At 41.9% G+C, this 26,554-nt stretch overlaps 1 protein-coding gene across 1 annotated transcript in view; it reads right to left on the reverse strand.

Annotated features, from left to right (window-relative positions):
- Positions 1-3,378: 3,378 nt before the first annotated feature.
- TBX4 (T-box transcription factor 4) overlaps positions 3,379-26,554 on the reverse strand; it is a 51,484-nt gene continuing 28,308 nt past the window's right edge. Inside the window, exons 6-9 of the mRNA XM_074261991.1 lie at positions 12,939-13,091; positions 10,151-10,239; positions 9,596-9,831; positions 3,379-5,350 (exon numbers count right to left, since the gene is read on the reverse strand). Of these exons, the coding sequence (XP_074118092.1) occupies positions 4,734-5,350; positions 9,596-9,831; positions 10,151-10,239; positions 12,939-13,091 (1,095 nt within the window). The 3' untranslated portion in view covers positions 3,379-4,733. The remainder of the gene's footprint in view (positions 5,351-9,595; positions 9,832-10,150; positions 10,240-12,938; positions 13,092-26,554) is intronic.

Genomic DNA, 26,554 nt, shown 5'->3' on the forward strand with positions numbered 1-26,554 from the left:
CTTCCAGTCTCCTGTAGCTGTTCCCCGCTGACTGGTTCACATTAGCTGTGATTGCTGGTGCGAGTTCATCACCTTTGCAGGATGTCTCCTGATTGATTCCTTATGCCTTTGGAGACTTGTAATATATTTTCATTTTTTTAGGTATGGGGGTGGAAAATAAAATAATCATGCCTGACGGCTTGCCAGGTTTGACTCAGGGGGAGGCTCCCCACGTTTGACTGATTACTAGGGGCCCCTGGTTGGGGTGCTGGCCTCTGCTGACATAGCTGCTAATGAATTTGTAAATGTTAAAAACATACACATACCCCCGAACCTCCCTAGCGTGTGATGCAGCTCCCGTGGGTTCCGTGAGTTGACAATAAATAGAAACTGAGTCCTATAGCACGGAGCCAGTTCCCATCATCTAGATCCCACCCCACCCCCACCCTCCAAATTGGGAGTAGGGGGGTTGGCTTTTGCCAGCTTTCAAGTGAAATCCTTCATGCTAGGAACCGCTTCAATTAGACGACTGGGGGAATGTTAACATGCCCTCCGGCCTTTTAAGTGGGTTTTAATTTTATGTTGTAAGATAAGACACCACAAAGCTGGGCTTGCTGCTCCTCCAGTGGGCTCCATTAGAAGAGCCGAGCAGGGCCTCTTGACCCACTCTGAGGCCCAGCCTAGGCTGGGGATAAATTGTGTTTTTTTTCCCTTTGAACAATTTGTCAGTCTGACCTGACTTCTCCCTTTTGTCTGCCCACCCCCATTCCCTGCTCCGCCAAGGCCCCATCTGATGTTCAAGATGCCTCTGGGACTGCCTAACCCTGACCAGTCCTGAGACATCCCCCATGGGCAGGAAAGAGAAACAGCATTGTGGGTCTCCTGCCACTTGTCTGGCCATGGACCTATGGGATTAGATTTTAATCTGGGTTTCTTTCCCCCTAACCCTCTTCAAACTCTTATGCACATAAGAAACAGACAGTTGCATGTGGCAGGTTTCTGGCCCAGTGATGGATGGGCTTATTTGCTGCTTTGAATAGTGCCCTTTGTTCCAAGATTCCCCATGAGTCCTCTTTTTTATTGAAACTCTGGCTTCAGAGCAGAGGGAAGCTTGGTAAATCCCACAGGAGAACTGCACGACTCTCTGAGAAGCCCAGTCATCCCTAGTCCAGGAAGCTGGACTAACTTGCCTGAAGATAAGGCCCCCGAACCTCGGAGGAAACAGTTGATTTGCCTTCAGAAAGGTTCAGTGAGCTTCCTTTGCTGAAACTTTTTAAAGCTTCTCATCCCTCTAGAAATGTTGGGAACTCCCATCCCTTCCTATCCCCCATGTTCCAAAGTAGAGATAAGGATCAGAGATCCAGAGCTGAGTACATCCAATCCAACTCCTCATTTTACAAGTGAGGAAACTGAGGCTGAGGAAAATGGTCAAATGATTTGTCCCCAAATTAAGATATATTAGTTGACAGTCTGGATTTGAATGGATTCCACTCGAGGTTCAAAGGTTTTTTTCCCCTCATTGTCATGCTGCTTCTCCAACCACCCAGAGAAAAAATATGTGCCCTCTTCTCCCATATCATATAGAGTTCTTTCCTCTTTCCTTGCTTTCCCCCATTCCTCCCCTACCCTCTTGGATTTCTGTTTTATCCTGAATATCCCAACAAGGGAAAGGTCTTGGCCTAGTTGAGTAGATAAGCAGAGGGTATTTGGTGCAAGTACTCTATTTTTTCCACACCAATAATTGAGCCAAATTATCTGGGAAAGTTTTATTAAACTTCATTTGCTTTTCTTGAGATCAAGGCTCTCTCTTCAAATATTACAGTCACCAAAGTTATGGGGAAAGAGCTCCAATCCAAGTACCCATTTTAGTCAAGAAAGACTAGGAGAGGCCATTCCCCCTTGGCTCCTTGCAGGGTGAATATATTGAAGAATGATCCCACTGGAGGTGGGAATGATAAGATCAGGGGAGAAGGCATGTAAACAGAACCATGAAAACAAACATGTCGAGTGTGAAGAAGGAGCAAAAACAAGGAGAAGAAGACAGTGAAAAATGTACTTTCCCATCCTGGGACCACTTCCCTTATCACGGGGCAGGGCTCAGAATGGTTTGGACCTCTGGCTTCAATTCTGAATTCGTCTCCCTTTTCCTCTCTTCCTTTTGTGTCCTATCTCCAGAGATCTAGCAGGGGCTGGCAGGCAAGTGGGGAGGGCCTTTGCCAGGCTATGACTTACTCCCCTGCGGGTGAGATCATACATCACTCCCTGCTTAAGGCAGATGTATACTCTGGCTCTGAACGCTCTCTCCTGTGCTCTCCATAAAGCAGCTGTACTAATTTCATCAAGAATTCCCAGAGAGCACTAGACCCACTCCCTGTTCTCCTGAAAGCTGCCAGACTATGCATTGCCTGCTGAAGGATGGCCAGTAAGGTAGGATGCTGTTCTCTCCTTGGGAATGTCAGTGGGCAAGCCTGGAAGTCAGACTCATAGTCTGAGGGTAGCCTGCTGAATGAATAGATGAAAAAATATTAAGTCCTTACTATGCACCAAGTGCTATTAAACAAATAGGAAAAGGAGAGAGAATTCGTTCTCAGGGTAGATGGAAAGATCTAAGGGAGCAGCTATAATGCTAATGGCAAGGCTTAGTAGTCCTTAGGATACATTGAGGTGTCTGTTCTATGGGAGCCCACAAATTTGAGAAGGGGGTACGTGTCTCAGGATCATAATGAAGAGGGGATTCTGAGTTCCTTCTTATTGGCTCTGAATCTCTCTTCTTCCTAATTAATCCCTTATTCTGATCCCAGTGGCTTCCTGGTATAAACACCTGAGCCCGTTTAGCTCAATAGCTTCTTATAGAATAAAGAACTTCAGCCTCCTGGCTGGAAAGGCCATGACCACCACTCCGATTCCCTTCCTCCTCACATTTGCTACAGTCCTCCAGGTTTCCTGATTTAACTTTGGGTCACTTTGGCATATGAAAGGCAACCCCTCAAGGATGAGGGTATCCAATAAGAGACTCTCCTGCATTACCAGTCAGCCCACCCCCTCCCAATACCGTTCCCCTGTATCAAGGAGAGAGAATGGGAGCTGTGGACTGAAGAAGCTCCTGGCAGGAACCTGTCTTCCCCTGTGCCATGTGAAGGCTTCCAGCCTGTTTCAGCACCAAGTTCATCAGTGACCTCCCCATCTGGAGCCCAACAGGATGGATTTCAGGGTGAGTTTTTGTTTGCTTGGAAATGACATTTGATGTATCACTGGAAGTGTCGACAGGCTGGGTAAATAGATAGAAGTTCAAGTGTGCTCCTGAGCAAATGTTGCATGGGAAGGGGGGTGGGGTCAAAGGGCAGCAGAAACCACATGTGAGCTGAAAGGGAAAGTCATTATTGAAATGCACTCAGACAGTTTGTAGTTTAAAAAAAATGACTTTATGTTCTGATATGTAAAATAAAACGTCCATGCTATGTAATAAAACACTTAATGCTCCCCACCACCTGTATCTAACGTGGCTTCTAATAAAGATTTATCTGTAGTATATATAGGTTTTATCTAACCAGTTCTTAGTTTTTACATCAAAAGGTGTAATTAAAAAATATTAAATAGATGTCTTTCCAAAAACCCTCGCAACATTCATTTTTTAATTATTTTGATTGTAAAAGCAAAGCTGCAATGGACATGTGGCCTGCTTTGGTGATATATATTTATATAATATATAAATAGCTATTCAGCATGCAAAGAGTGTAGTGATTTCCCAAATTGGATTGCAGAGTCCACACCAGCCACACATGTAGCTGGTGATGTCCGATACTGGTGAATTGGTTGAAAACATCCATATCATTGCCTGGGCTTAGCTTGGTTCAAGAATCCTTCTCGTGCTTCTGGCCGAGCTCATGAGCTGAATTCTTTGGAAGAAGTGAATGTTTTCTCAACTCCCATTTTTATTTCTGTTGGGTTTCTTCCCTCCAAGGTGGGGATTCTCCAGGAGACGGAACTCTCTCCAAGCAATGCCTGACTTTGGCTCCACAATAGCCTCCTCTTGGCACATCTGGGTGAAGCTTAAATTACTTGAGTGCTAATTCTGGGATGAAGATGGAGTCTGGGAGACGAGGTTCTCCCGCACGCATAGGGTGCAAAGGCTGGGGGATGCAGTGCCAAAAACTGAGCAGCTCTAGGAGATGCTCTTGATCACTTCCTTACTGGCTTACCTCTAAATTGGGGGGAGGGGGAAACTAGAAAAAAATGTTAAGGTACTTGTCATCTCCCGGCCCTGTTGGATCCTTTCTTGGATTTCCAAGGGCATCATGAGGAACCAAAAGGCAATGTTATGGAAGGCTCTTTCCCAAAACTAGCCTTGAGTCAGGTTCCAACCTGTGCCTACAATCTCCCCAAACCGTGGTGACCCCCCCCAAATATCATGCACATTTCCCTCCGGAACGGCCCAGCCCCAGGATCGTGCTGTGGAAACCTGCCAAAGACACCCTATCCCGAGCAACCCTCCCACCCCAACTCCCACCCTTTGGGCCCAGCCAGAGGTCTGCCCGACGTGGATGAACTGTAGGCACTTCGTGGGTCACTGTTCTTTCTTCCTGAAGCGGCCTTAGGAGTGGGTCAGAAAATAGGTGCTCTCCCAGCGGACCCTTCCCCCCTTGGAAATGCACGACTGTAGGTTTCTCTATGGTGCAGGCTACACCCCCGGGATGAACACTGGATTAACATGTCCTGGATCAGTAACACTGTCCGTCACGCGGTGCGCCCCAGAGTCATCCGTCAGTCCAGTTCTCTACGGTCCCCATTCCTGAATGATACTGTAAGGAGGACTCCCTGGACAAGGAGAAGCTTTGGGAGTACAGGAATTCGTTGGCAGTGTTCAGGTGTGGGGAGGGGGGTTTCCTCTCACACACCGGGGGCAGCCCGCGCTCCCTCGGAAACGAGGCGGACGGCCCTCGGTCTCGGGCCTGGGCCTGGGAGAGCTGGTTGTAGAGGCTGAAGTGAGCGTTCCCCGGCGGCTGGGAGCTCTGCGTGGACACGGAGGGGAGCCGGGGCATCATAGTGGTGGCCGTAAAGTGGGCAGGGAAGGGCTGGTAGGGCACAGTCTCCATGGTCTGAACACTGTAGCTGGTGTACGGAGCCACCGACGTCCACATGTTACAGCTCAGCGGGGGCGGGGGCAGGTCCTCCACCGCCGACACTCCGGCGATCTCGGCCCCAGAGCCCGAGTACATGCACGCTTCCCGGGGAGCCACCTCGCTGCAGTAGGAGGGACTCAGCATCTGCTGGTCGTAGGGGGGCGGCGAGCGGAAATAGTGATCTTCTCCCACGGAGGAGGAGGCTTCCAGGTAGGAGCGCTTGCAGGGGAGGTCTAGGTGCCTGCTGCTGTCTGCAGGAAGACAAACGGAGCATTAACAAGAGCCCTTCCCGGGGACTAGCTCCGGCCCCCGGGGTCCCGCGCACCCCCACGGGGCGGCTGCTTCCGCGGCTCCGGCAGGAGCGCACGGTCACAGCCACAATTTGTGCGGGGTCTTCGTAGGCGCACGGCCAGAGCTGGCAGGGGGCAGTGGGGAGGGAAAGTGCGGGGGCTTCACCATCGCCTCACGGGCCCGAAAGCAAGAGTGCACCTCTCTAATTGCAGCTCCACTCCTCCCCCAGCTGTGCCATACTTTCCGGATGAAATTTAGGGGAGGATATTAAAAGAGACGTCCTGTTTAAGTTGCAAAGGAGCCTTGGAAGGAGAGGGCACCCACAAGGTTTCCTCCCCTCGCTTCTGTCTTACAGGGGATAATCGCCCAACTGGGAGATGGCCCAACAGAACCTCAAACTCAGAACTTCCGACCTCCTATCCATAGTTTTCCCCTTGTGCCGAAAACTGGCGGGAGCAAGGACTCGTGGACAGAGCTGCCCCTGTCCCGGGAGCCGGTTTATGAGAGAGCAGCTTGGGCTGTGTTGGTGTGCACTAATCCAGGCTGGCTGCCCGGAGGGTCCTCCCTCAAACACGTGGACTTCCCCTCCAAACTGACCGCTCCACTCCCATGGCCCCAGACAGGGCTCAGGGTGCGTTTGCAATAGTCCCTCTTGACAAATTCAAAAATCCCTTTTCAGGTGGCTTCTCGTGTATGAAAAAGCCTCTATATTAACAGTGTCTTGGTGAAGGCTACAGACATGTTTCAGGCCCCGGGACTATAGAAATACAAGTGGGAGGAGGGGGAAACTGCTCTAAAACTCCCTTGCTTTCCCAGCCACCCACTTAGCATGCTAGGCAGAAATCTGGAGCTGGAAGAGACCTCAAAAATCATGGGATGATGGATTTAACTGGAAGGAACCCTAGAGATCATCAACCTTCAGAGAGATTAAGATAGGCTCAGAGCCGGGCAGCCAGATAGCCAGACAGGACACTGGCCCTGGAGTCAAGAGGACTTGAGTTCAAATCCAGCCTCAGACACATACTAACTGTGTGATCCTGGGCAAGTCACCTCATCCTAATTTGGGGTAGGGGAGACTTGCTCAGAGTTACTCAATTAGTACCCAAGCCAAGATTTGAACTCAGATCCACCTGATTTCAAGTGCAGCATTCCATCCACTATACTGTTATGGCTGTTCACCTTTAAGGAAACTGAGACCCAGTTCACACAGGCAAAGATAGTCAGAAATGGCTTCACGAGAATTATGCTCTGACTGCCAAGTGTATCATAGCCCTCTACATCTACAGTCCTCACCCTTTACTAACAGTGTCCTGTAGCCATTTTCTAAGTATTGCTTATCTCTACCTCTCACCCCTTTCTCCTCAGTCTCTTACACACACACACACACACACACACACACACACACACACACACACACACACACAGAGTATTACACAGCTGTGATGATCAGCAACTGAATTATGATGACGCCTTAAAGGCAGCCATCCCTCGTCTGGCCTGAGTTCTGTTGTGAGAAAACAGCCTAGATATCCGTCTTGCTTTTCTTCTGAGACACCAAAGTTTTTTCACAGAGAGCAACTCATTGGTTTTGTGAGATTATTAGAAAAAGGCAATACTATCATTCCCATTCCATAGATGGAAGAACTGAAGTCTAGCAAGGGTTGAGGATATGCCCTGAGGTTGTAATCTAATCCTAGACTGTAGAATCTCCAGAAATCTCAATAGGACTTCTTCTCTGACCCCTTTATTTTATATAAGACTTGCCCAAAATCATACAGGCATCCCCAGCACCGAACATCTAGGACGTAATAAATGTTGGCTGATTGAATCAGCTACACCCAGAAAAGAAACTCTGGGAAATGAGTGTAAACTGTTAGCATTTTGTGTTTTTCTACCCAGATTATTTTTGTCTCCCAAATCCAATTCTTCCTTTGCAACAACAACAACAAAATTCTATTCTGCACATATATATTGTACCTAGGATATACTACAACATATTTAATATGTATGGGAATGCCTGCCATCTAGGGGAGGGGGTGGAGAGAAGGAGGGGAAAAATTCGGAACAGAAGGGAGTACAAGGGATAATGTTGTAAAAAATTACCTATGCATATGTACTGTCAAAAAATGTTATAATTATAAAATTAATTTTAAAATGTTGACTGATTGACTGATTGATTAAATATCAGGGCTGGAATTTAATCCAAGTGCCCTTTGCACTAATAATACCACCATTGCCTTGAAAAGTCTCATCTTTTTCAAAAGGTTCAGAAGGTGTAAAAATCCCTAGAATAATGCCTTTTGTCACTCCCATTCCTAGACACCCACCCTGAGTCATACTGTGACATCCCTTACAGGAACATTCATGAGCAAATTGGCTAAAAGGCCCAGATCTGGATCACCTGCAATAATAGGGATAGGATTATTGCTAGAAGCTTGAGATCATGGATCTCAGGAAGGAAGGGAATTCAGAGAACAATCAGTCCATTTTGCAGATTAAGGAACTGAGGCCCAAGGAGGGACCAACTCAGATCACAAAGCTAGGAAGTGTGAGTGTCAGAATTTAAATCCAGTTCTTCTGACATAAGAGCTATTACTCTTTCATTGTACCCTGCAGGGACACAGTAGATAGTTCACTGGCCTTAAACACTTAGCAGCTGTGTGACCCAAAGCAAGTTACTTAACCTCTCAGTTTTAATGGGAATAATAACAGATCCTACTTCACAGAGCTATATAAGGATCAAAAGAGATCACATATGTAAAGTGCTTTGCAAGCTGTAAAGTGTTTTTTTTTTAATTGTTATTCAGTCATTTTAATTGTGTGTGACTCTTTGTTATCCTATTTGGGGTTTATTAAGTAAAGATAATGAAGTAATTTTGCTATTTCCTTCTGCTCATTTTACAAATGAAGAAACTAAGGCAAACAGAGGAAACTGATTTGCCCAGTATCTGGTGCTAAATTTGAACTCAGATCTTCCTGACTTCAGAGTTGGGGCTCTATCCACTGTGTTGTTTAACTGTCCCATCATCACCACTTATATAAAGTTTTTAAGTTTTGCAAAATAATTTATAAATATATTCTCATTTGATCCTAATAACAATCCTGGGATGCAGGTGCCATTATTTATTATCCCCATTTTATAAATGAGGAAACTGAGGCAAACAGGATTAAGTGCCTTGCCCAGCTCTATAAATATTAGGAATTATGATTCTTCTATTTTAGTCTTTGAGATTTTCCAAGAACCTTATTCTAATCAAATGTTTTGGCCTGCTCCCATATCAAACCTTTGCCAAGAGCCTCTAGCACAGGGCAAAATTGACTTGAGTCCCAAACACAGGCAGCCAGAGAAACTAAGGAGGCAGTGATGTCTGGTGAGGCTCAAGAAACAAGATGAAAAGGGAGAAACAGCAGCTGAGAGTAAGGGGGCCCAGCTGGGAGCAGGGGAGATTTTTATGTAGATCCCTCTCTCTCCCCCGTCCTCACCCCATTCTAAAGTGATGAAGAGTGAATGGACCTGTGAAGAGAAAGCTCTAGCTCTGGCTCTGTGAACTTGTTTGTTTAAAAAAGTACTTTGATATCTTTTGATAATGCTATTTTAATATATAATGGTTTAATATAATAATTTATTTTGTAATTTTTCTTTTATGCATTTAAAAATATGATTCTGAGGAGGGGCCCATAGACTTCAGCACTTGGCCAGAGGGGTCCAGGATACATAAAAAAATTTAGAACCTCTGCTCTTATCAATCAGTCAATAAACATAAATTAAGCACCTACTATATGCCAGTCACTGAGAATGTAGATAAAGAATGAAATAATCACCATTCACAAGGAATTTACAGCTTCTATCCCGCCCTCCTTGTTTCCTTCCCTACTTCCTTCCTTCTCTCCTTTTCTTTCCTTCTTTCCTTCCTTCCTTCCTTCCTCCCTCTCTTTCCTTCCTCCCTCCTTCCTTTCTTCTCTCCCACTTCTTCCTTCCTTCTCCCCTCCTTCTTCCCTTCCTCCCTCCCTCCCTTGCTTCCTTCCTTCTTTTCTTCCTTCCTTCCTCCCTCTCTTTGTCTTTCTTGCCTTCTTCCTTCCTTCCTTCCTCCTTTTCTCCTTCCTTCCTTTCTTCCTTATTCTCTCCCTCATTCTGTCCCTCCTTCCTTCCCTTCTTCTTTTCCTCCAACCCTCCCAGATTTCAGTTCTGAGAGGTAGTCACTTACCCCGCCTCTTCAGGCAATGATAGAACAGCCCTGAGTCTCTCTGCCCTGGGAAGGTGTTAAGGGGTAGCTCTTGCCCTTCGGCGGCAGCAAATTGCATATGTGCCCCGTTCTCATACTGATAGTGCTGGAGCGCTTGATGGGCTCCATGTAGGGGGCTTACATCGGGCTTAGCAGAAAGCTGAGTGGAGACAAGTCTCTGCCGCATGATGCTTTTGGAAATCACTGGATATTCTTTGCTAGAGAGGGAAGGGAGAAGGGAGAGAAAGATAAATAAAAACTCTTTCCCACTAGTAAAGAGTATCCTTGTTCACAAAATATGTTCACATTATTTCATTTCATCCTCAGAAGAACTCAGAAACAAGTCAGAATACAGTCAAGGAAACAGACTTATAGATGTTATGTAGTTTGTATCACATAAATCATAAGTGACCAATCTAAGACTCTGGACTCCTGAGCCCTTCCCTAAAAAATTATCCCCCACCTCAACCCCCTATATGTAATTGTTGGCTATGTTGGCTATGAACCACTGACGACAGGGCCTTTTTCCTCTCACACCTCTGTAAGCGAGCCACACGCAGGTCACTGTCATCACTGCCCCGAAATCCTTTGGCAAATGGGTTATTCTCGATTTTCAGTTGTGTGATCTGTCCAAGAAGGAAACAGAAAAGTTACTGACATAGTTACTTCCTAGAATATTCTTAATGATTCAGAATCAAAGTACCTGCTTCATGCCCTTTTAAAAAGTTCTCTCTTATTTCAGTTTTTACACATCAAACCATGAGTGTCTATTATAAACAGGTTGCTTTTCTTGTTAAAAGTATAATTAATCTATTCGATAACTTTTTTCCTCATTAAATTTTCTTATTTTGGAAAATGTAATTATTTTTCATGTTACGTTATCAGTTTTAATTTCTAATAAATATAAATATATCTGACCCAGATAACCTAAAGCTCTGTGGAGTCCTTAATCATGACTTGATGTGAGAGAGAGAGAGAGAGAGAGAGAGAGAGAGAGAGAGAGAGAGAGAGAGAGAGAGAGAGAGAGAGAGAGAGAGATGAATGGATGCCTGGGGTAAAGGAACTTGAAAGATTTTAGCCAGTTCTGTTTACAATTCACTCCCTCTGTGGTTAACTTTGGATCTTAAAACGAGACAACTTTTTATTCTTTTTATCCAAAGGGATGAATGTTGGAGGGATGCACCCTGCCCTGTCAACCTGTAACTTTCAAAGCTGTCCTGCTTGTCAGTGTTTCAATCTGGACTTTCTTTTGTTAAATTTTCTTGCTTGTCTCATTTCATAGCTTGTCTCATAAAATGTCCTTTTCTTGGATAAATATGGATTCGAGGGCAGGAGTTATGTATGAGACTATCGCTTCTTGGTCCAGCCTTGAGAGGCTCTTGCTAACTTTCCCTGACCTCAACATCCCATAACTCCATCTTGCTTCATTTTGTGGGGAGGGCTCAGTATTGTTTTAGCTGTGGTCTGACCTGTCCAATTACTGCTATTTCCATTGCCAATCTAGCACCTTTTCCACCTTCTCTCCCACAAATAACCTGGCCCTACACTACCATTTTGTTGAAGAAATGGGATACAACTCTGGAAGAGAGCCAAAAATTCCCTGTTGGAAAAATGCTTGAATGAAAGTAGAAATTCATCCTACCTGTCATTATAAAGGAATAATGGTAGCCATGATGAATACAAGAACACCCAGAGGTAACAGGAAAAAGATGGAGGGAGAGAAGAACAAGCAAAGATACTACCCTGTGCAAGATCAGTGAAGTCATGGGGAAAGTGGATGCTAGATCAAAGTTGTTGTTTAGTCATTTTCCAGTCATGTCTGACTTCATGACCCTATTTAGGGTTTTCTTAGTAAAGATACTCTTTGCCATTTCCTTCTCCAGCACATTTATAGATGCAGAAATTGAGGCAAACAGGATGAAGTGACTTGCTCAGGGTTACACAGCCAGTAAGTATCTGCGATCATATTCGAACTCAGGTCTTCCTGGTGCTCTATCCACTGCAAACCTAGCTGCCCTCACTGGATCAAAGTGCTCAGACTCAATTAGTAAATCCAACATTCCTGGAGGTCTGGGACAGAGAAGGATCCTCTGGTCCCAAAGGAGAGTCCCAAGTGAATAAGTCTCAAGTGTCCCAATCTATTGAGTTTGCTTAGGGATCAGCCATTTCAAAATAACCAGAGAGAAGTGATGCTGTCTCCATTGTCCTTGCCACAACCCAATTACAGCTTCTCCCAAATTCCTAAGTCATCCAAACCCGTCTTTTATAAGGGTATTCTACTGCCTCAAGTTTAAGAGATCCCAGCTCCATTGTTATATAGGAGCTATTCAAAGCCCATGGTTCAAAGCAAAAGGAACTAGTTTAACTCTGCAGACCCATCAGAGGAACCAAAGGATCCAGGACACCAATGTTGGCATCTACTCATTCCCCATGGCATTGAGAATAAGAGCAGGAGATTTGAGGAGGAAGGAAAAATTATAAGAGGGATAGTCACAGAATGAGCTCAGTTTGCCCATTCTGACTAATTGGAAGGGATGGAGCTGCAAGCCCCTGGGGGCAAGGCTCTCTTCCAATCATCTTTCAAATGGGCAGATGCCCTACTTCTTGGGCATTTTTTCCTCAGTCTACCTCCTCCCCAGCGAGCTGGAGCCAGAGCTAGACCAGAATTACTTCATTCAAAATGAAATGGACAAATTCAGGAGAACAATTTCTGGAATAACCAGTCATACTCCAAGAAGAGAGAGGAGGTAAAGAAAAAAAAATTAAAGCATCCCTACCCACCCCCAATCCATGCCCAGTGTTTCTCAGTGTATGTCTTGTCTCACTTCCTAAGTACCTATAAAGTGTCATGTTTTGCTTCAGATTTCTGATTCTTCCAAGTCATTATTAGGTTTGCTTGCTGATCTCAGGGATATTTCAGGGTTTATGAGGCCCCATGGCTGTGGTCCCTGATCTAGGTAGCTCTTCCTACTGTCAGCGGAGTATTATGGGACATAGACATAGGCCGGATGGATCCTTAGGGCTGATCTAGAGTGGGGGGGACTGACACTAGGAAAGAGACTTGTCTAAGTAGGGAACCAGGAACAGAGCCAGGTACCCCTAAAAGGCTTCAGTGAGAACTCAGTGTCCTCAGCTTGCTTCCTCACTCTTTTGGATTATGTGCCGAGACCTTAGTTTTCATCTGTTCCATGCCAATGGCACTGCTCAGCCTGTTCCCTATTAACAGGGTGGGTGATATGTCTGGTCTCCTGGATCCCCTCCCAGGACAGGGGCAGGCAGGATGCGGGTTGGTAATCAAAGCAAGCAGGAAGAATGCTCGCTATACCTTGTGGTTCTGATAGGAAGTCACCGAAATGAAGGAGGTCTCTGGGAACACATGTGTGCAGAAGGCCGTGTTCTTGGAGCCAAAGGCATTGTTCTCATCAGCCTTCACGATGTGCAGCCGAGGCTGGTACTTGTGCATGGAATTGAGAATGATCTGAAAAAAGAAGGAAATGCCATGAGCATTTTATAGCCTAAGACCTGCTTTCCCTGGTTGCAATTCAACTCAATTCAGTGGTGCTGGTCCATGAAAACAACCAATTGATTCAGAATGAGGTAAGTAGAACCAGGAGAACAATTTCTATAATAACTACGATATCATAAAGAAAAACAACTGTGAAAGATTTAAGAACTCTCATCAATTTAACAACCATCCCCAATTGCACAGGATTGATGATGAAGCAAGGTACCCATCTCCAATAGAAAGGTGATGGACTCAGGATACATATTGAAAAATATCTTTGGGCATGGCCACTGTGAGAATCTGTCTCCTCTGACAACAAACATCTATTATAAGGGCTTTGTTTTTCTTTTAACAGTAGGAGGGGAAGGTAGATAGAGAAGAAATAAATGCTTGTTTTATTAAAGAAAGGACCAACAGAGCAGTCCTTGTCCTCAAGGAACTTATTTTCCCCCAGAGAAATACATGTACACCAATAAATATATGTCATTACAGCCTGTAATGGAAACAAAGGATAGAGATCAGACCAAGGGAGCCTAGGGATTTTTGAGGAAGAAGAAAAGTAATAACTGAGGAAGATTTAAAAAGGACACAGGAGGCCCTGAAGAGAAATAACAATATGTTCCAAATCACTAGTAATCAAGAAAAGTACATGAGAACAGGTCTGCGGTTCCACCTTACTCCTGTCAAGGTGGCACAGATGAAAATGACAATTGTTGGAGGGATCTTGAAAAGCAGGTACACTAATGCATTGCTGTTGTAATCGCAACTTGGTTCAACTATCATGGAAAACAATCTGAAACCATATACAAAAAAGTCACCAATCTGAGTAAACTCCTTGCTCCAGTATTCTTTTTATTCATGTACCTCAAAAAGATCAAAGACAGAGAAAAGTAATAAATATACAAAAAAAATTCATTCCAACACTTTTTATTATAGCAAAAACTGGAAAAAAAGGGAATGCCCAATATTTGAGAAATACTGGGGAGAAAAGTGTTATAATAGCACTTTTATATTATTATGCTAAAAATTATTATGAATATGAATTTAGTGCCTCAGTTATAAAGTGATTCTAAGGTCTCATAAAAGAAATGATTCCTGAGCTGAATAAGGAAAGGTGAGAGGAGATGGGGGATGGGGTCATGGGGCATGGCCTGGTAAGGACAACAAGGTGAACTGTTGAGTTCAGGGAACAAGGCCTGTTTGGGGAGTAATGGGAAACGAGACTGGAGAGGTAGGGGGAAGTCATCGTGGAGAGCTTTAAATGCTAACATAAGTGTGCATATTTTGCTCTACAACTAGTCAAGAAACTCATTAAGCACTTACTAGGAGTAAAGTGCTGTTAAGAGCTGGGGGTGCAAAGGTGGGCAGCTGAGGACTCAAAGAAAATCCTTAAATGCACCAGTGCCAGCACTAAGTCTGTGACCACACTGGCTGCTCTCTCTCCCTGAGGGGGCCAACACGGGCTGGGTGGCCAGACGGAGCTGAAGCTCTGGGCATTCTGCTCCATAGAATCTGGCAGTAAAACTATTCCTCCCCCTTCCCTTCATTTCTGCTTTTCTGTCTACTCTCTGTCCTGTTTTCTCCTTTTCCCCCCCTTCTTTTCTCATTCCCAGGATCAGTTTGTTAAATTGTAAAATGAGAGATAGATTATATAATCTCTAAAGTCTCTTCCAGCTCTAGAGCCATGTTTCTATGAACCTTGGCCACCATTTCCTCAACTGTAAAATGAAAGGATTAGACTGGGTAATCCCTAAAAACCCTTTCAACTAAATCTATAACCTTGAGTACCACTCATCCTAGTCACTTCCCTCTTTCTGGAAAAGAAAGAGAACATTCTAAGCCAAAAAATCTTGTTGCCTCCAAACCCTCAGGATTTTCTTGAAGAGGACTTCATCCCCAGGAAGTAACAGCTGCCATTTCAGGGCATAAGGCAGAATTAACTCAGCCTAAGATAGAAGGAGACAGATAAATCAAACTCTGGGGTCAGTTACTGACCCTATCACATCAGTTGCTTCTTCAACTCAGTTGAACAAGAAGGATGCCCCAGGCCTAGCCTCTTGTTCCCAAGCCCCGCTTTAGCTCCCCTGGGACTTGGGAGTCCTGTGGCTCACAACTCAGCAAGACTCCAAGTATAGAGAGTGTCCAAGCTCCCAGGAGTGTCCTTCAGTAGTTACCACTCTTCAAACCTGCTTCATCTGGCCTTGCCGGGCTCTCCCTACGGTAGCGGCTGCATTATGTGCCATTAAAATGCATTTTTTATTGTTGACATTTGCCAGACACCCTCCCCACCGGAGGCTAGACCAGGAATTTGGGGCATTTTATCAGCATGTCTGTAACCATTTAACTGCTGGTCATGGCTGAGGTAGGCTGGACTAGGCCTGCCAGAATCCCTTCCCTTTTAAAGTTCCTTTTCCTTTAACTAAGTGCCATTTTCTAGATCTTTATTCTCCAGCTCCTGACCCCCTCCAGATGGGAAGGCAGGTCCGCCAAGGACACCCACTAAATGCTGAGTATTCTTGAGGAGTTTAACCCCTGAGAACCTGACTAGCACCAAGGAAAAAAGGAATACTCCACACAAACACTCAGAACCAGCCATAGCAAGAGACAAGAACATCTCCTGAGGAGCTTGGGGGGAAGTGTTGGAAGAGATGACTTGACAAAGAGGGATGAAGGAATGGCTGTAGGATGGGGAAGCAGATTTAGGCCAGGGGTTGAGGAACACCTCAGCAATTAGAGCCACCTTAAAGACCGATCGGCGATCTTAGGAGGTAGTAAGTATTGCTCTGGAAAGGTATTCCAGCAAAGGCTAGATAACCCACATTATCAGTTATTTTGGCAAAGGATTCCACCTCAGCTATAGGAGATGGCCACAAACTCCTGTATAACACCAAGGTTCTCTACAATACCGTGAGACATCAGAGGAAGACTTTAATAGAGAAACAGGGGGATGAGAAGTGAGAGAGCATCACAGAGTAGTCAGAATACCAGCCCCCCATGTCAGAAAAATATCAGGTTCAAATCTTTCTCATCTCTGATACAGACTCTGTGACCCTGGAGGAATTATTTCATTTCAGTGCTCTAAGACTGTAATTTAAGACTATGGAAAGCTACTGGTTTGCATTGGCTGAGGTGTTTCCTCCCTGAGAGCTCCTAGGTCTGTACAAAAACAAGGAGGAAGGAGCCTCTAAATGAGGCTCTAAATGAGCCTAGCACTAATGAGTAGCACAGTACTTTGACTGTGGGTCAGGTAAGCCCAGGGGAAGGGGGCAGCCTGATCTTCATCCTTCTTGGGGATAGGAGAGAAGGGCAGCCCCTTGAAAGGGATGCCTGAGTGAACACAATCTGTTGTGCAGAAAGGTGGTCTAGGGGCAGTGGTTTAGCTGCTTGGTGGGAAGAGTCACCAGGATACAAGGAAAGGCTAAGGGTTGATAGTTGCTATGGGGACAGCACTTCCAGCTAGTCCCACGTCTGCCTCATCTGCTCCTGGAATATTTCCTTAAATAACCCTTGCTCACAATCCCCAGTTAGTCAGGGCCTCCCAAGTGTACTTATGTAATGATTCTATTTAGCTATTTTCGCTGACTACACATCTCTCTCTTTTGCTTCCATATATATAATCTTTATTGTTTTCCAAGTGTCTAATGCTTAGCATTGCAGCCCTTGTATTCCTATATTCTCTGGTTAACTATGATCCCAATGTAAATTATTGTTAAACTATTGTTAATAGTGTCGATCTTGAATATAGCATGGCTGTCTATCCTAATGAAAGAAGCAGAATCCTGAATGTCTGGGAGAAAAGACCAGACTAAACCTAGAGGCTTATGGATGGAAATTTTTAACTAAGATCCATTCTCCAAACAGGGAGTTGGGGTAGTAGTGGGGGGGGGGTCTGGAAGAATGTCAGTAACTTATTAAATAATGAAAGAACAAGCCTTAGATTCACTGGGGCAATTGGGTTTAAATTTGTGAAAGAGAGACAGAGAATGAGATAGGAACACAGAGACCACCAGACAGCTAATCAGTCAATAAACATTTATGAAGTCAAACTGAGACCTGTTGAAGACCTTGGCTTAAAAATAGGCCAAGGTCTCCCACTGCATCCAGGGCCATCTCCAGTCGTCCTGATCTATATCTTGCCACTGGAACCAGATGGCTCTAGGGGAGATAGTGAGGCTGATGACCCTGCACAGCCCTCCCTCACTTAAATCCAATTCATTTGCATGTCATGGCATCCCCTCCCTGATGTCATGGGAATGAAGGACAAACAACAATAGCAACGATTAAGTGCCTACCAGAAGGACATAAGAAAGATGAAAGGGTAAGAAAGGGAAGAGAGACTGAAAGAGAGGAAAAAGAAAAGTCAGCTTGCTTAGGGAAAGGAACACTGACATGGAGGCCTGTTTGGGAAAATGTTGAAGAAGCAGAGGAAAGGAGAGATATGATCAGTCTTTATAGTGCTAGGAAATTTCCAGCCTCCTAGGCTAGCCCAAGAATCATTCAAATGCCTAACTAAGACTCTGGCCCTGAACATGAGAAGTTTGCAAAGTGAAAAGGTCCAGGCGAGGAAGAAACTGAAGGCCAGAGTTAATGCTTCTTGAGTAAATTATTACCATGGTTTATTTAAACTATTCTAAAAAAATAAATCAGGTGCTTCCTAAGAAATTGTTATTTCATGCTGTTTATATTGAAGGTTAACTCTCTAAGCTCTGAACTCAGAATTAAGAAAAAAATTATTGGAAGTTAAAAAATAGAATATCAAAAAGTCTGTGCTTATGTATTCAGAAGAGAATAAGTTAAAAACAACCACAATACAAAAAACAAGCTACCCCTACTCAGCACTGACTTATTCTTAATGTTCTGAATAGATCTAGGAGCTTTTCTTTGTGAATTCTTAACTGCTTAGATGTAGAAAATGGAAGATAGGGCAAAGTGCTACTTTGCTGAAAATATCAAGAAGCGATATGATAGAGGCAGTTAGATGGTACAGTGGATAGCACACTGGCCCTAGCCTCAGGAGTTCAAATCCAGCCTCAGACATTTAACAGCTGTGTGATCCTGGACAAGTCACTTAATCTCAATTACTTCTCGGGGGAAAAAAAAAAAAAAAAAATATATATATATATATATATATATATATATATACATATATATATATATATATATATATATATAAAACAGCTAGATTGAGATAAATGAGAAGAAAAAAAAATATGAAAAGCAGTCAGAACTTACAAAGTGAAAAAACCTGGGACCATTTAGTGGAAAAGGTCTCCACACACTCTGCTGTTGAATCAATCATTTCAATCATGTCTGACTTTTCTGGACCCCCATTTGGGATTTTCTTGGAAGAGATACTGGAGTGGTTTGTCATTTCCTTCTCCAGCTCATTTTACAGATGAGGAAACTGAGGCAATTGCCCAGGGTCATACAGCTACTAAGTATCTGAGGCCAGATTTGGAATGAGGAATGTGAATTTTTCTGATTCCTAGCTGTGTCCATGAAAAGAAGACCCACTGACAAAATCAGTTCCTCAAAGTATCAAAATACTAATGATCTGGAATCCTAAAACAGAATCAAAGTTACGTTATTAAGAATAAACTTACTCTGGCTGAAACAACAGGAATAACTATCATCTACTTTAGAAAGAATTCCACCTATTATTTCAGATTTTTAAGATTTTTGTACTTGGGGTCAGTTTTCTGAATATTTCATTTGAATTATTTATAAATGTATTTAAATGCAAAACACTGTGGAAGAAATAATTTTAAAATGGGTTATGATCTCTATCTCATTGGAGTTATAATCCCATGGAGTTATAACAACATACAAATATGAAAATATTATACAATGACCATCCAATAATTATTATGAAAAATTAGAATAGAATAGTCTAATGTTTTACAGAGCCCATGTTTAAAAATACAACAGAATAAAGGAGCAGCTAGGTGACAAAGTGGATAGAGCTGGGCCCAGAGTCTTTAAGACTCACCTTCACAGGTTCAAATCTTAGACACTGACTAGCTGTGGGAGCCTGAGCAAATCATTTAACTGTTTGCCTCAGTTTTCTCATCTGTAAAATGAGCTGGAGAACCACTTCAGTATCTTTGCCAGGAAAACTCCAAATGGGCTCACAAAATGTTGCATATAACTAAAATGACTGAACAATAACAACAAAGAATGTCATAGAAACAAATGAGAAATCTACTCCCACTTTTCATTAAAGAGATGAGCATGGAATTTTACATTTGCTGTCAGAAGTTATTTTCTTTATTACCAGGAAAGGCTCCCTATGGGGAGGGCAATATTTGGAAATAATTGTGATGTAACAATCAAAAGCATCAATAAATCTTTTTTTTCTTTTAAAAAGAGAGGTTCAAAAAAAAAAAAAAAAGAGAGAGCGAGAGAGGTTCAAAGTACTTGCTCTTTGAGGCTGGGAAAGGAAAGATCATTTCCACCTGGGAGGATCACTGACTGCTAATACCAGGTAAATGAAAAGCTTTGAAAAAGCTGATGGGGGCTGAGAAATTTGTTCCATACTTGGTCAGGACTGAATGAACCATTCCTGTTTGGTTTAGAATAAGGACACTAACTTTTCCCATCATAGGAATTGCCAGTTCTCTCTCACAAATGCCATACCAAAAAAATACTCCATAGAGACTTTATTGAAAGTGAAAAGAAACAGAAGCCTGGAGAAGGATAGTGATTTTTCCCAGAGTCTCAAACCACAGCCCAGAAAGGTTTTTCAGATACAAGTCTCCTATCCTTCCTTACTCTAGTCATTATAATTTCCTCATCTGTAAAATGGGTATGATGATACTTATATAATATGTATATAAAAGACTTCACAGGATTATTGTCAAGAAAATGGTGAAGTGGGTGAAAGTGGGAAGAATGTTGAGGAAAAGGTAAAGTGAGATAGTAATGTAAGTTATTTATTTAGCTATGTTACATGTATCACTGCAAAAGCTTAAGACCTTTATGTCAGGAAGATAAAAAACAAATTCTTTTTTTTCTCTTATTATTTATTTTTAACATTCTTTTTTAATGAGAAAATAAATGCTAAAAAAAAAAAAAAAAAAAAAAAACCAAGCTGCACAATACCAAGCTGTCATTTAAATGAAAAACCAATGCTGAATAATTGCAGTGGCCAACATAGGATCTAGAGAAGAGTTCCTTTCAGTAGAAAGTTGAGATGGAGCAGGAAGGGACTCACTCTGGATGCAAAATATTGCATATACTGCCAAAGGCAGTCACTGAATTATATCGAGCTGTTTAACTGGGTTTTTTTATTTGTTTGTTTGGGTTTTTTTGTATTGTATTCTTTAAGAGAAAGAAGATCTGAGCCTATCTAGAAATGACTGATATAAAAGCAGAAGATATCAATAAAGTCTACCCACCTATTTTTGAGAAGTAAAAACCAGACCTGTTCCTTAACAGCAAATTCTGGGATGATCTTTCAAGCCAAGCCCAGATCTGCATTTAGTGTGGAATCATCATACAGATGTCTAGGGCATATGTCCTCTGAACTAAAGTATCCAAACCCTCAGAGCAACCCATGATGTGGAGAGTGAAGAAGCTGCAGATAAGTCACCTCAGTAAAAGTCTTGAGACCTCTTTCATCTAGATAAGAAGACTCTTCAACCAGAAGACTGCCTGCAGACCAATTAGTACAATACACAAAGGCCAGAGCGAGGAGCGATTGTCAATCATCCACTGACTCAGAATATCAAACTACCTCAACCCAGAGAAAAGTTCAGTGGTCCAAAGGTACAAATAAGAAAAAAGAAAAAAAGTCCCTGCCCCAAGACACTTACACTTTAATTAGAGAAGGCAATGCACAAGAGAAAGCTAAAAAGGGCTAGGATCAATCCAAATGAAAACAACTGAAATTCTAGCTCACATGTATCAGATTAGCAAAGATAGCCAAAAAAGGGAAAATGACAAATATTGAAGGGACTATGGATGGACAGATAGAAGAAACCTACAAGACTAACCAAACCAAAACAGTTCCAAGAAGAGAGACAGAAAATCCAGGAGAGGATCCTACAAGATTTCTGCCCAGTTATGTACCAATCTCTTCATTCCTGTCATAGAAGACAGGATAGAGGGCTCTCCAATAAAATGACAATGTTGATTGCATAAAGTTAAAACAATTATTTTCCACAAAAAAAAAAATCCATGTAGTTAAAATTAAAAGGGAAAGAGTTAATTGGTAAAACTCTTTGCAGCAAATTTCTCCAACAAATGTCTGATATCCAGGATATATAGGAAATTGATATGACTACATATCAAGAGCATTGCCTAATAGATATATGTCAAAGAATGTGAGCAGACAGTTCTCAAAAAAGAAGAAATGCAAGGGGCAGCTAAATGGCACAGTGGATAGAGCACCAGTCCTAAAGTCAGGAGGCCCTGAGTTCAAATCCAGCCTTAGACACTTAATATTTCTTAGTTGTTTGATCTTGGGCAAGTCATTTAACCCCAATTGCCTCAGCAGAAAAAAGAAGAAGAAATGCAAGATATGAAATTAATCATATGAAAAAGTGTTCCAAAATCATGCATGGTCAACAAAAACTTATATAGCATTTACTGTGTGCTATGCACTGTTCTAAGCCCTGGAATATGAGTAGAGAAAAAAATAAAAGTAGCTTCTGCCCCCAAAAACTTTATGCTATTTGAGAAAGACAATGAACAAAAGAAAACTGAAAGAGGAATGGGACTGTTACCAATCACTAATAATAAAATAATTCAAATGAAAACAACTGAGGTTCTAGCTCACAGGCATTAGATTAGCAAAGATAACCAAAAATATATATATATAGAAAGAAAGAAAGAAAATGACAAATATTGGAGTTACTGTTGTTTTATCCTTTGTTTTTGAAGAGGACCACACCATTAGGGAGGTGATGCCATGATGTTCAAGTGTAAGTGAATTGGATTTAAGTGAGGGAGGGCATAATTATGGGAGGATAGACATACTAATATATTGTGGGTAGAACTGTGATGTTCCAACTATCCTGTAAAGCAATTTCTCTGAAACTATATCTCCAACTGAATATCCTTAACCCAGTGTTGTAAGTAGTAAGCATGTTCTTCAAAGAGGTCAAAAGCAGAAGGAAAGGAGTCACATATAAAAAAAATTTATAATAGCACTTTCTGTTGTAGTAAAGAAATGAAAACTAAAACAATCCCCATCAGTTTGGGGAGTAGCTGAACAACTATGACATATGAATGTGATGAACTGTTATTTTGTCTTAAGAAATAATGGAAAGAATAAATTCAGAGAAAACTAGAAAGAATTATATGAAGTGAAATTAGCAGAACCAAGAGAACAATTCATGCAATGACTGCAATATTGTAAAGTAAAACAACTTTGAAAGACTAAAGAATTTTGATCAATGAAATGACCCATCAAAACTCCAGAGAGATGGTGCAGAATGAAGTATCCATGTGGCAAAGCAGATAGAGTTCTGGATTTGAAGTCAGGAAGACTTGAATTCAAATCCTCCCTCAGCCACTTGCTATATGACTCTACACAAGCTATTTAATCTTTCTTGGCCTCAGTTGTCACATTTGTAAAACAAAGATAATCCCTCCTACCTTCCAGGATTGTTGTAAAAATCAAATGAAATAATGTATTATTTAAGCACTTTGTAAACCTTAAAGCTCTACATAAATATTTAGACTCAACTAATATGTGAATTTGTTTTTCTTGGCTATAACTTTTTGTTACAGAAGAGGGATAGTTACTGAGGGAAATGTGTGATTAAAAAAAAAAAAAAGAATGTCAGTAAATTTAAATTATGAGCTTAAGGAAGTTAAGAAGAGGACACCAATAAGCAGGGTACTATTGAGATTATTATGTAAAATTTTACATATACTTTTTTTAAAAGCTGTATTTAGGAGATTCAATTTCATATTTTTAAAAGCTGCCTTCCAAACCTTTATCATTTTCCTCCACAATCTATCTTCCACATCCTTCTTAGGTATCCCTGACAAAGACATGATCTCCATTTAAAAGATGAGAGAGATGGGAAATATGATGTGAATGGGTCAAGATCACTAGGCAAGTAGTATGGTTCAGAAGTTAGACAACTCAGTTATTTTGCTAAAGCATCTCTGGCTGGCTGGATTCCACTGCCCAATTCTCTCTACATTGTCCTGGAATTAAAGAAATCTCACTAAGTGAAAAGCATGGGCTTGAACTCTATGGAGACCTCCATAAAGGGAGGCCAAACTCTTGTCCTCTGAAGGTACTCAGTGGACATCTGTTGAATGAATTACTAGGAAGACAGGGTTACTCTTTGTCTCCCAAGTTCCTATTCTTTTCTATCCCATTAGCCAAAGAAATTTGGAGAAAAAGATGAGGAGACCCAGGATCAGCAACATTTAAATTTCAAATTAAATACAGCCTGGATCTTCATTATGACTTCCTTGGGGTGAAGAGATTTAATTGGGCTGTTTTTTAATTATCATTCCCACAAGACCCTTCCTGCAAAGAATGTTTTTTTTTTTTTTTTTTTCATAAAACATCCTGAAAAGCTGATCTTCTCAGGTCATTCATTTCTTCATCTCTGTCTAGCTCCCTTGTCCCATTTGTAGGCTAATTCACCTACCCTGTTGTCCTAGACCTCAGCCAACAGGAACTCTCATGTCTTTAGAACACCTTTAGCTCTATCTCTGTTTCTCTGCTACAGAAAGCAATTGCTTGTACATTTCTGGGTCCACCTGTATAAACACACCAGACCCACACAAACAGTGCATCCATCCAGACACTGCCCACCTAAGTTTCCCTAGCACAAAAACAGCTTTGAAATTCTATTTCTGTTACTTTCATTGGGGTGAAATATACCTCCTACAAACATACAGCCAACCAGCGTGGGACTATGCAATAGGTCTAAGGTATTGTGTAGAGGGCACTAAATTAGGAGTCAAGGAGATCTGGGTTTAGATCTTGACATGATGGTCACTTGCTATTTTTCAGTTGTGTTTGACTTTCTGATCCCATTTGGAATTAAAGACACTAGGGTAGTTTGCCATTTCCTTCTTCAGCTCAATTTACAGATGAGGAAACTGAAGCAAACAGGCTTAAGTGACTTGCCCAGGGTCACACAACTACTAAGTATCTAAGGCCAGAATTGAACTCATGAAGATGAGTCCTGACACCAGGTCCAGCAATCCATCCGTTGAACCACCTTGCTGTCCTTGGCAAGATGAATATAGAGTCTCTTGAGTCTCATTTTCCTTCTATAAAATGTATGGAGTTAGACAAAAAAGTCTCGAGAGATTTTCTCCATCTCTAAAGCATGGAGACAATTCAAAGAGCATTGGCTCTGGGGTCAGTGGCCTTTGGGTAAATTCAGATCCTACTTACTTGGGTGATCTTAGGTCTCAGTTTCTCCATCTCAAAAATAAAGGAGTTGGATCAGATAGCTTCTAATTTCACTTCCAACTCTAAAACCTTTAGGGTAATTTGTTTTCCTCGCACTTTCCAGACATGTCAACTTGGAAGGTGACTGTGGGGAGAGGTAGAACTGTGCAGTGCTTGGGGACATCTGGAGCTCCATTACTGGATGGTCACCTCCAGAGGAAGATTTTCTCCTGGCTCACTTAATGGGGCAAATACCCTTGTTCTATCTGCCTCAAAATAACATTTCCCCATTCATATGTCATAATTGTTCAGCTACTCCCCAAACTGATGGGAACTGCCTTCATTTCTTTGCTACAACAGAAGATGCTATTATTTTATACATCATACATATATATAATGTTTAGAATTAATCTGAATAACAGAGCTAACCGTAAGGTCAGTTTAAACTTTTCAATGTACCGTGAGAAGATACTTGGTATGTCCCACTAGCATAGCAAATTCTATCAACAAAAAGACACCATACCCATAGGATAAGTGAAAACCTAAAGCAGGGCTATCTAATGGGAATCTTCACCATAACCCATCCAGACCTGCCTTCCTTTCCAGTCAGTATGAACCTATTTAAATTGTTGTTGTTGTTTATCCTTCATTTTTGAAAAACATGACATCATGGGTGATATCTTGATTTGTGCATAAATTGGGTTTATGTGAGGCAGAGTTGCATAAAGTTGTCAGTGTCACCATCTCTTCCAGAGTCATTTAGACTGTTGAGGGTAGGGACTATCTTTTCCCTCTTTTGGTATCCCCACTGATTAGCACAGCGCCTGGTACATTGTAAGTGCTTCATAATTCATAAATTTATGTTTATTGAATGGATATGGTATTGTTTGCTTCTGTCTTTGTATTCTCCAGGATAAGCATTGTGCCTAACGCTCAGCAGGAACTTAAAAAATGCTTGCTAGGTGAATGAATTACACAGGTGGTACAATGGATGATCCAATGCTAAAGATTGGAGCTTTAAAATTAAACCAAAGATCTGAAATTGAATCCTGCCTCAGCTACTGGCTGTGTGAACCTGGATGACTTAGGAGTTTCGTGACCTTTTCTAGCCTGTTTCCTCATTGGTAAAATGGGGTTAATAAAAGCACCTACCTCACAAAGTTGTTGTGAACATCAAACAAGAAACCCATGTAAAATGTTTTGAAAACCTTAAAGTGCTGTATAAATGCTAGTTATTATATTGCTATTGTTATAAATGATATCCCCAAAGGATGGTCCAAGGAATTTTCCTACTGGTCCAAAAAATTGGTTATTCACAAAACTGACATAAAAAATTGTCCAAGAGGAAAGACAAGGTCGGGAGAGCAGTGGGGAAGATCTGATAGGCATGAAGACAAGCGGGGCAGGGGTGGGGTAAGATAAAAAAAAAACTTTTATTTCTGGAGTGAAGACCAACCTCCTTTCCCCTATCAGAAGTGTAATTTTTACCCACTGCAATTTCTAGGCCTTCTCCAACATCCAAATGCTATAATTTGAACTGTTCCACTACTCTTTATTCTAGAAAGGAAGAAGGCTAGAAAAAGTGAGGATGTTTCCCCCATGTCCTTCCTTGGAAGAAAGAGAAAGAAAGAAAGAAAGAAAGAAAGAAAGAAAGAAAGAAAGAAAGAAAGAAAGAAAGAAAGAAAGAAAGAAAGAAAGAAAGAAAGAAAGAAAGAAAGAAAGAAAGAAAGAAAGAAAGAAAGAAAGAAAGAAAGAAAGAAAGAAAGAAAGAAAGAAAGAAAGAAAGAAAGAAAGAAAGAAAGAAAGAAAGAAAGAAAGGAAGGAAGGAAGGAAGAAAGAAAGAAAGAAAGAAAGAAAGAGAGAGAGAGAGAAAGAAAGAAAGAAAGAAAGAAAGAAAGAAAGGAAGAAAGAAAGGAAGGAAGGAAGGAAGGAAGGAAGGAAGGAAGGAAGGAAGGAAGGAAGGAAGGAAGGAAGGAAGGAAGGAAGGAAGGAAGGAAGAAAGGAAGAAAGAAAGAAAGAAAGAAAGAAAGAAAGAAAGAAAGAAAGAAAGAAAGAAAGAAAGAAA

Source organism: Sminthopsis crassicaudata, chromosome 4, assembly GCF_048593235.1.
Source record: "Sminthopsis crassicaudata isolate SCR6 chromosome 4, ASM4859323v1, whole genome shotgun sequence".
Taxonomy (NCBI): Eukaryota; Metazoa; Chordata; class Mammalia; order Dasyuromorphia; family Dasyuridae; genus Sminthopsis; species Sminthopsis crassicaudata.